Here is a 10,949-nt window from a genome sequence, read left to right as displayed (position 1 = left end):
ATTAACAACCAAACAAGAGTATATGATTACTTAATTTAGCTGGATTCATATGAGGATGGCAGAATACATAAAAGAACATACTGAAAGGAAATAGTGAGGAGAGAGTACTTGCAATGATATATGCATAAATATGTATAACATAAAATTCTGGAGGGTAACCCTCCTTACAAGAAAACAGTGAATAACATGAGGAAGATTAATTTTGCAGTACTGAAGTTCTATAAATCTGAAAGTTTTTGATCAAAAAGTGGCTTCACTGTGCTATGTCCTTTTTTGTCATCAGTACTAAATGACAAATAATTCACCGAATTAAGAGCTGAAATATAGTATTGCAGTTACCTGAGATGATATTTTCCTTTAACAAATATTTCATTTATCTATAGATTTCTACTGTAGATCAAGAAAGTGATCTTTCATTTGTTATCACACACATACAATAAACTAGTATTCCAAGTCACTATAGAGGTCACTCCCATCACCATTTGAAGTAAATTAGTCACAAACCGTGAATCTACTGAAGAGCAATTTCTTCACAAATTAATTCTGCCAGACTTTCAAGTCCCTGAAACAGAAAGAGGGCCATAATGAAATTGATATAACTGGACGTGACAAAACAATCTACAAATAAGGAAATGAAATTAACTAATAGGAAAGGAGTCTCCTTAAATGGCTGGTTGCTAACAGTTTAAAAATCTTGTGACATGAAGACAGCTTCTGTGTCACAGACAAGAGCACTCAATGATGTAAAGCCTAAAAAAAGACATAATAATCAATATAATAATAATGATATAAATAACTTATATTTTATCCCTGAGGACAGGGGAGAAAGAATACTTTCCACATATTCCCTGTGTGTCGTAGAAGGTGACTAAAAGGGAAGGGAGCGGGGGGCTGGAAATCCTCCCCTCCCATTTTAATTTTTCCAAAAGAAGAAATACATAAGGGGGCCAAGTGAGGATATACCCCTCTAAGGCTCAGTCCTCTGTTCTCAATGCTACCTCATTAATGTGGGAAATGGTGAATATGTATGAAAAAAGTTATCATCATTATACTTACTCGGTTTCGCATGTCACTGAGGTAGCAACAGGAAAGACGAAGAATGGCCCATCCACTCATATACACATATATATACATGAACACCTATATACATAAATATACCTATCAACATATACATACACATGCACAGACATATACATAAATACACATGTACATATTCATACTTGCTTGCCTTCATCCATTCCAGTTGCTACCCTGTCCCACAGGAAATAGCATTGTTACCCCCTGCTTAAGTGAGGTAGCACCAGGAAAACAGACAAAAAAAAGGCCACATTCATTCACACGGTCTCTAGCTGCCATGTGTAATACACCAAAACCACAGCTCCCAATCCACATCCAGGCCCTACAGACCTTTCCATGGTTTAACCCCAGATGCATGGTTCAGTCTATTGACAGCTTGTCAACTCCAGTATACCACATCGTTCCAATTCACTCTATTCCTTGCATGCCTCTCACCCTCCTGTACGTTCAGATCCTGATCGCTCAAAATCTTTTTCACTCCCTCCTTCCAACTCCAATTTGGTCTCCCATTTCTTTTTGTTCCCTTTACCTCTGACACATATATCCTCTTTGTCAATCTTTCCTCACTCATCCTCTCCATATGTCCAAATTATTTCAACACACCTTCTTCAGCCCTCTCAACCACACTCTATTTATTTCCACACATCTCCCTTACCCTTTCATTACTTAATCAAACCACCTCACACCACATACTGTCCCCAAACATTTCATTTCCAACACACCCACCATCCTCAATACAACCCTATCTATAGCCCATGCCTTGCAACCATGTAACATAGTTGGAACTACTATTCCTTCAAACATACCTATTTTTGCTCACTGAGATAATGTTCTCTTCTTCCACACATCCTTCATTGCTCCCAGAACCTTCGCCCCCTCCCCTTCCCTGTTACTCACTTCTACTTCCACTGCAAATTCCACTCCAAGGTATCTAAAACACTTCACTTCCTCCGGTTTTTCTCCATTCAAACTTACATCCCAATCAACTTGTCTCTCAACCCTATTGAACCTAACAACCCTGCTCTTATTCACATTTCCTCTCAACTTTCTCCTTTCACACACTTTTCCAAGCTCAGTCACTGACTTCTGCGATTTTTCACTCACATCAGCCACTAGAGCTGTATCATTGGCAAACAACAACTGACTCACTTCCCAGGCCCCCTCATTCCCAACAAACTGCATACCCGCCCTTCTCTCTAAAACTCTTGCATTTACCTCCTAAACCACCCCATCCATAAACAAATAAAACAACCATGGGGTCATCACACACCCCTTCTGCAGACCAACATTCATTACGAACCAATCACTCTCCTCTCTTCCTATTCATATACATGCCTTACATCCTTGGTAAAAACTTTTCACTGCTTCTAGCGACTTACCTCCCACACAATATACTCTTAAAAACTTCCACAGAGCATCTCTATCAACTCTATCATATGCCTTCTCCAGATCCATAAATGCCAAATACAAATCCATTTGTTTTTCTAAGCATTTCTCACATACATTCTTCAAAGCAAACACCTGATCCGATCCACACATCCTCTACCACTTCTAAAACCACACTGCTCTTCCCCAGTCTGATGCTCTGCACATGCCTTTACCCTCTCAATCAATACAACCCCCCCCCTTATAACTGCAATGGATTACTCAACAGACTTATGCCTCTATAGTTTGAACACTCACCTTTATCCCCTTTGCCTTTGTACAATGGCACTATGCATGCATTCTGCCAATCCTCAGGCACTTCACCATGGTCCATACATACAATGAATATTCTTACCAACCAATCAACAATACAGTCACCCCTTTTTTAATAAATTCCACTGCAATACCATCTAAATTCGCCACCTTGCTGGATTTGATCTTCTGCAAAGCTTTCACTACCTCTTCTCTCTTAACCAAACCATTCTCCCTGACCCTCTCACTTTGCACACTGCTCCGACTAAAACACCCTATCATCAAACATATTCAACAAACCTTCAAAATACTCACTCCTTCTCACTTCATCACTACCTGCTATTACTTCCCATAAGACCCCTTCACTGATGTTCCCATTTGTTCTTTTGTCTTACGAACATTATTTACCTTCTTCCAAAACATCTTTTTTATTCTCCCTAAAATCTAATGATACTCTCTCATAAAACTTTCATTTGCCCTCTTTTTCAACATGTGCACCTTTCTCTTGACCTCCTGCCAATTTCATTTACATATCTCTCAGTCATCTGCACTACTTCCCTTCAAGTATCGTCCAAATGCCTCTCTTTTCTCTTTCACTAACAATTTTACTTCTTCATCCCACCACTCACTACCCTTTCTAATCTGCCCACCTCCCACCTTTCTCATGCCACGTGCATCTTTTGCACAGACTGTCACTGCTTCCCTAAATACATCCCATTCCTCACCCACTCCCCTCACGTCATATGCTTTCACCTTTTGCCATTCTACACTCAATCTCTCCTGGTACTTCTTCACACAAGTCTCCTTTCCAAGCTCACTTACTCTCACCACTCTCTTCTCCCCAACATCCTCTTTTCTTTTATGAAAACCTCTACAAATCTTCAATTTTGCCTCCGCCATACAGTGATCAGACATCCCTCCAGCTGCCCCTCTCAGCACATTTACATCCCAAAGTCTCTCTTTTACACACCTATCACAACATATAATCCAATAATGCCCTTTGACCTTCACATAAAAATCACCCATCACTAAAATCTGGTCTTGTGCATCAAAGCTGCTGATGCACTCACTCAGCTGCTCTCAAAACACTTGGCTCTCATGATCTTTCTTCTCATGACCAGGTGCATAGGCACCAAAAATCACCCACATCAATAATGATAATAATGATAATCATAATAATAATACAGGTACACCACTGATTTTCTGGCACTCTTGGTTTCAAAGCCTTGCTGGATTAACCATTTTGCTGGACCAACCGTGGCCATGTAATAATAATTCATCAACACACCTCCAACCCTCTAATTATACATCTCCCATGTGCATTGCCAGAATAATGCAGTTTTGTCTGCATTACCCAACTGCTCATGACTGAGGTGCATCACCACAATAATGCAGTTTCATCCCCATTATACACATGCTCAGGACTGAGGTGCTCATCAGCTATGAGTTTCGCAAATTTGTCCACATATTTGGCAGCTTCTCTGTGGTTTGCAGACCGTGTTTTTCCACACACTTTATTCATGGAAATTCCATGACACTTCTTGAATCTTTGAAGCCATCCTTCACTATAGTCACACTCATGTTGTAATTTAAATTCTTTATGGAACAACATAGCCTGGTCCATTATCATTCAACCTGACAATCCACTCCATCACTCCGACACTGTTGAAACCATTCCATCATCTCTCGATCATGCTCAGTACTCTTAACACCTTTCATAGTTTTTCTAATCATCATTTACTTCTTGATATCGCTGTCTGCATAGAATTTCAAAATTTTCTCCCTTTGTTTTTTATATCATAAACAGTTGACGAACCAATACTGTATATGTCACACAGCTGAAAATACGCACTGAAATACCACAGTCCATTTTTTCAACAGTTCTACTTTATTTTTGACACCGTGACTGACACTCTTATATATCTTAGAAGCCATAGATCGGGTTAAATCAAAGCAAAATAAGCTGAGAACCTCACAGAATTGCAGTATCACCACCATAAAGTGCAGTGTAAAGAATGTAAATAAATGCACCCAACACACAACACCATCTGTGGCCGCCCAGTAAATTAGTCTGGTGGCTGCTGTAATTTCAAGTTCCCTCACATAATTTTGTCCGCACTAAAGAAGGTGCCAAACCATCAGTTGCTGGAAATTCGGTGGTGTACCTGTAATAATAATAATAATAATAATAATAATAATAATAATAATAATAATAATAACAATAATAACAATAATCAGATTGGGGAAGAGCAGTGTGGTTTCAGAAGTGGTAGAGGATGTGTGGATCAGGTGTTTGCTTTGAAGAATGTATGAGAGAAATACTTAGCAAAGCAAATGGATTTGTATGTAGCATTTATGGATCTGGAGAAGGCATATGATAGAGTTGATAGAGATGATCTGTGGAAGGTATTAAGAATATATGGTGTGGGAGGCAAGTTGTTAGAAGCAGTGAAAAGTTTTTATCGAGGATGTAAGGCATGTGTACATGTAGGAAGAGAGGAAAGTGATTGGTTCTCAGTGAATGTAGGTTTGCGGCAGGGGTGTGTGATGTCTCCATGGTTGTTTAATTTGTTTATGGATGGGGTTGTTAGGGAGGTGAATGCAAGAGTTTTGGAAAGAGGGGCAAGTATGAAGTCTGTTGTGGATGAAAGAGCTTGGGAAGTGAGTCAGTTGTCGTTTGCTGATGATACAGCGCTGGTGGCTGATTCATGTGAGAAACTGCAGAAGCTGGTGACTGAGTTTGGTAAAGTGTGTGAAAGAAGAAAGTTATGAGTAAATGTGAATAAGAGCAAGGTTATTAGGTACAGTAGGGTTGAGGGTCAAGTCAATTGGGAGGTAAGTTTGAATGGAGAAAAACTGGAGGAAGTAAAGTGTTTTAGATATCTGGGAGTGGATCTAGCAGCGGATGGAACCATGGAGGCGGAAGTGAATCATATGGTGGGGGAGGGGGCGAAAATCCTGGGAGCCTTGAAGAATGTGGGGAAGTCGAGAACATTATCTCGGCAAGCAAAAATGGGTATGTTTGAAGGAATAGTGGTTCCAACAATGTTGCATGGTTGCGAGGCGTGGGCTATGGATAGAGTTGTGCGCAGGAGGATGGATGTGGTGGAAATGAGATGTTTGAGGACAATGTGTGGTGTGAGGTGGTTTGATCGAGTAAGTAATGTAAGGGTAAGAGAGATGTGTGGAAATAAAAAGAGCGTGGTTGAGAGAGCAGAAGAGGGTGTTTTGAAATGGTTTGGGCACATGGAGAGAATGAGTGAGGAAAGATTGACCAAGAGGATATATGTGTCGGAGGTGGAGGGAACGAGGAGAAATGGGAGACCAAATTGGAGGTGGAAAGATGGAGTGAAAAAGATTTTGAGTGATTGGGGCCTGAACATGCAGGAGGGTGAAAGGCGGGCAAGGAATAGAGTGAATTGGATCGATGTGGTATACCGGGGTTGACGTGCTGTCAGCGGATTGAATCAGGGCATGTGAAGCGTCCGGGGTAAACCATGGAAAGTTGTGTGGGGCCTGGATGTGGAAAGGGAGCTGTGGTTTCGGGCATCATTGCGTGACAGCTGGAGACTGAGTGTGAACAAATGGGGCCTTTGTTGTCTTTTCCTAGTGCTACCTCGCACACATGAGGGGGGAGGGGGATGGTATTCCATGTGTGGCGAGGTGGCGATGGGAATGAATAGGGGCAGGCAGTGTGAATTGTGTGCATGGGTATGTATGTATGTGTATATATATGTGTACATTGAGATGTATAGGTATGCATATTTGCGTGTGTGGGCGTGTGTGTGTGTACATTGTGTATGGGGGTGGGTTGTGCCATTTCTTTCGTCTGTTTCCTTGCGCTATCTCGCAAATGCGGGAGACAGCGACAAAGCAAAATAAATAAATAAATATAAATAATAATAATAATAATAATAATAATAATAATAATAATAATAATAGCAGCGGATGGAACCATGGAAGCGGAAGTGGATCATAGGGTGGGGGAGGGGGCGAAAATTCTGGGGGCCTTGAAGAATGTGTGGAAGTCGAGAACATTATCTCGGAAAGCAAAAATGGGTATGTTTGAAGGAATAGTGGTTCCAACAATGTTGTATGGTTGCGAGGCATGGGCTATGGATAGAGTTGTGAGCAGGAGGATGGATGTGCTGGAAATGAGATGTTTGAGGACAATGTGTGGTGTGAGGTGGTTTGATCGAGTGAGTAACGTAAGGGTAAGAGAGATGTGTGGAAATAAAAAGAGCGTGGTTGAGAGAGCAGAAGAGGGTGTTTTGAAGTGGTTTGGGCACATGGAGAGAATGAGTGAGGAAAGATTGACCAAGAGGATATATGTGTCGGAGGTGGAGGGAACGAGGAGAAGAGGGAGACCAAATTGGAGGTGGAAAGATGGAGTGAAAAAGATTTTGTGTGATCGGGGCCTGAACATGCAGGAGGGTGAAAGGAGGGCAAGGAATAGAGTGAATTGGAGCGATGTGGTATACCGGGGTTGACGTGCTGTCAGTGGATTGAATCAAGGCATGTGAAGCGTCTGGGGTAAACCATGGAAAGCTGTGTAGGTATGTATATTTGCGTGTGTGGACATATGTATATACATGTGTATGGGGGGGGGGGGTTGGGCCATTTCTTTCGTGTGTTTCCTTGCGCTACCTCGCAAACGCGGGAGACAGCGACAAAGTATAATAAATAATAAATATATATATGGATTTGTATGTAGCATTTATGGATCTGAGAAGGCATATGATAGAGTTGATAAGAGATGCTCTGTGGAAGGTATTAAGAATATATGGTGTGGGAGGCAAGTTGTTAGAAGCAGTGAAAAGTTTTTATCGAGGATGTAAGGCATGTGTACGTGGAGGAAGAGAGGAAAGTGATTGGTTCTCAGTGAATGTAGGTTTGCGGCAGGGGTGTGTGATGTCTCCATGGTTGTTTAATTTGTTTATGGATGGGGTTGTTAGGGAGGTGAATGCAAGAGTTTTGGAAAGAGGGGCAAGTATGAAGTCTGTTGGGGATGAGAGAGCTTGGGAAGTGAGTCAGTTGTTGTTCGCTGATGACACAGCGCTGGTGGCTGATTCATGTGAGAAACTGCAGAAGCTGGTGACTGAGTTTGGTAAAGTGTGTGAAAGAAGAAAGTTAAGAGTAAATGTGAATAAGAGCAAGGTTATTAGGTACAGTAGGGTTGAGGGTCAAGTCAATTGGGAGGTGAGTTTGAATGGAGAAAAACTGGAGGAAGTGAAGTGTTTTAGATATCTGGGAGTGGATCTGGCAGCGGATGGAACCATGGAAGCGGAAGTGGATCATAGGGTGGGGGAGGGGGCGAAAATTCTGGGAGCCTTGAAGAATGTGTGGAAGTCGAGAACATTATCTCGGAAAGCAAAAATGAGTATGTTTGAAGGAATAGTGGTTCCAACAATGTTGTATGGTTGCGGGGCGTGGGCTATGGATAGAGTTGTGCGCAGGAGGATGGATGTGCTGGAAATGAGATGTTTGAGGACAATGTGTGGTGTGAGGTGGTTTGATCGAGTAAGTAACGTAAGGGTAAGAGAGATGTTTGGAAATAAAAAGAGCGTGGTTGAGAGAGCAGAAGAGGGTGTTTTGAAGTGGTTTGGGCACATGGAGAGAATGAGTGAGGAAAGATTGACCAAGAGGATATATGTGTCGGAGGTGGAGGGAACGAGGAGAAGAGGGAGACCAAATTGGAGGTGGAAAGATGGAGTGAAAAAGATTTTGTGTGATCGGGGCCTGAACATGCAGGAGGGTGAAAGGAGTCCAAGGAATAGAGTGAATTGGAGCGATGTGGTATACCGGGGTTGACGTGCTGTCAGTGGATTAAATCGGGGCATGTGGAGCGTCTGGGGTAAACCATGGAAAGCTGTGTAGGTATGTATATTTTGCGTGTGTGGATGTGTGTATATACAGGTGTATGGGGGTGGGTTGGGCCATTTCTTTTGTCTGTTTCCTTGCGCTACCTCGCAAACGCGGGAGACAGCGACAAAGAAAAAAAAAAAATATATCCCTGGGGATAGGGGAGAAAGAATACTTCCCATGTATTCCCTGCATGTCGTAGAAGGCGACTAAAAGGGGAGGGAGCGGGTGGCTGGAAATCCTCCCCTCTCGTTTTTTTTTAATTTTCCTAAAGAAGGAACAGAGAAGGGGGCCAGGTGAGGATATTCCCTCTAAGGCCCAGTCCTCTGTTCTTAACGCTACCTCGCTAACGCGGGAAATGGCGAATAGTTTGAAAGAAAAGAAAGAAATAATAATAATAATAATAATAATAATAATAATTTATTTATTTAATGAGAGAGTATCATTGAGAGGGAGCGGGGGGATGGAAATCCTCCCCTCTCAATTTTTTTTAATTTTCCAAAAGAAGGAACAGAGAAGGGGGCCAGGTGAAGATATTCCCTCAGTGGCCCAGTTCTCTGTTTTTAACGCTACCTCGCTAACGCGGGAAATGGCGAATAGTTTGAAAAAAAAAAAAAAAAATTAAATTTTAGGGAGAATAAAAAGATGTTTTGGAAGGAGGTAAATAAAGTGCGTAAGACAAGGGAGCAAATGGGAACTTCAGTGAAGGGCGCTAATGGGGAGGTGATAACAAGTAGTGGTGATGTGAGAAGGAGATGGAGTGAGTATTTTGAAGGTTTGTTGAATGTGTTTGATGATAGAGTGGCAGATATAGGGTGTTTTGGTCGAGGTGGTGTGCAAAGTGAGAGGGTTAGGGAAAATGATTTGGTAAACAGAGAAGAGGTAGTAAAAGCTTTGCGGAAGATGAAAGCCGGCAAGGCAGCAGGTTTGGATGGTATTGCAGTGGATCTATTAAAAAAGGGGGTGACTGTATTGTTGACTGGTTGGTAAGGTTATTTAATGTATGTATGACTCATGGTGAGGTGCCTGAGGATTGGCGGAATGCATGCACAGTGCCATTGTACAAAGGCAAAGGGGATAAGAGTGAGTGCTCAAATTAAAGAGGTATGAGTTTGTTGAGTATTCCTGGTAAATTATATGGGAGGATATTGATTGAGAGGGTGAAGGCACGTACAAAGCATCAGATTGAGGAAGAGCAGCGTGGTTTCAGAAGAGGTAGAGGATGTGTGGATCAGGTGTTTGCTTTGAAGAATGTATGTGAGAAATACTTAGAAAAGCAAATGGATTTGTATGTAGCATTTATGGATCTGGAGAAGGCATATGATAGAGTTGATAGAGATGCTCTGTGGAAGGTATTAAGAATATATGGTGTGGGAGGCAAGTTGTTAGAAGCAGTGAAAAGTTTTTATCGAGGATGTAAGGCATGTGTACGTGTAGGAAGAGAGGAAAGTGATTGGTTCTCAGTGAGTGTAGGTTTGCGGCAGGGGTGTGTGATGTCTTCATGGTTGTTTAATTTGTTTATGGATGGGGTTATTAGGGAGGTGAATGCAAGAGTTTTGGAAAGAGGGGCAAGTATGAAGTCTGTTGTGGATGAGAGAGCTTGGGAAGTGAGTCAGTTGTTGTTCGCTGATGATACAGCGCTGGTGGCTGATTCATGTGAGAAACTGCAGAAGCTGGTGACTGAGTTTGGTAAAGTGTGTGAAAGAAGAAAGTTAAGAGTAAATGTGAATAAGAGCAAGGTTATTAGGTACAGTAGGGTTGAGGATCAAGTCAATTGGGAGGTAAGATTGAATGGAGAAAAACTGGAGGAAGTAAAGTGTTTTAGATATCTGGGAGTGGATCTGGCAGCGGACGGAACCATGGAAACGGAAGTGAATCATAGGGTGGGGGAGGGGGCGTAAATCCTGGGAGCCTTGAAGAATGTGTGGAAGTCGAGAACATTATCTCGGAAATCAAAAATGGGTATGTTTGAAGGAATAGTGGTTCCAACAATGTTGTATGGTTGCGAGGCGTGGGCTATGGATAGAGTTGTGCGCAGGAGGGTGGGTGTGCTGGAAATGAGATGTTTGAGGACAATGTGTGGTGTGAGGTGGTTTGATCGAGTAAGTAATGTAAGGGTAAGAGAGATGTGTGGATATAAAAAGAGCGTGATTGAGAGAGCAGAAGAGGGTGTTTTGAAATGGTTTGGGCACATGGAGAGAATGAGTGAGGAAAGATTGACCAAGAGGATGTATGTGTCGGAGGTGGAGGGAACGAGGAGAAGTGGGAGACCAAATTGGAGGTGGAAAGATGGAGTGAAAAAGATTTTGAGTGATCGGGGCCTGAACATGCAG

General features: G+C 42.1%; 1 protein-coding gene across 7 annotated transcripts in view; it reads right to left on the bottom strand.

The window, feature by feature from the left end:
* Nucleotides 1–372: 372 nt before the first annotated feature.
* LOC139745800 (kynurenine/alpha-aminoadipate aminotransferase, mitochondrial-like) overlaps nucleotides 373–10,949 on the bottom strand; it is a 95,686-nt gene continuing 85,109 nt past the window's right edge. For 6 of the 7 annotated variants that reach the window (XM_071656363.1, XM_071656362.1, XM_071656366.1 and 3 more), the window contains one exon: nucleotides 373–562. In XM_071656363.1, the coding sequence (XP_071512464.1) occupies nucleotides 512–562 (51 nt within the window). In that variant the 3' untranslated portion in view covers nucleotides 373–511. The other variant, XM_071656361.1, reaches the window with a different exon arrangement.

This window comes from Panulirus ornatus, chromosome 62 (genome assembly GCF_036320965.1).
Source record: "Panulirus ornatus isolate Po-2019 chromosome 62, ASM3632096v1, whole genome shotgun sequence".
Lineage (NCBI taxonomy): Eukaryota > Metazoa > Arthropoda > Malacostraca > Decapoda > Palinuridae > Panulirus > Panulirus ornatus.
This window is presented reverse-complemented; position numbering and strand designations above follow the sequence as displayed.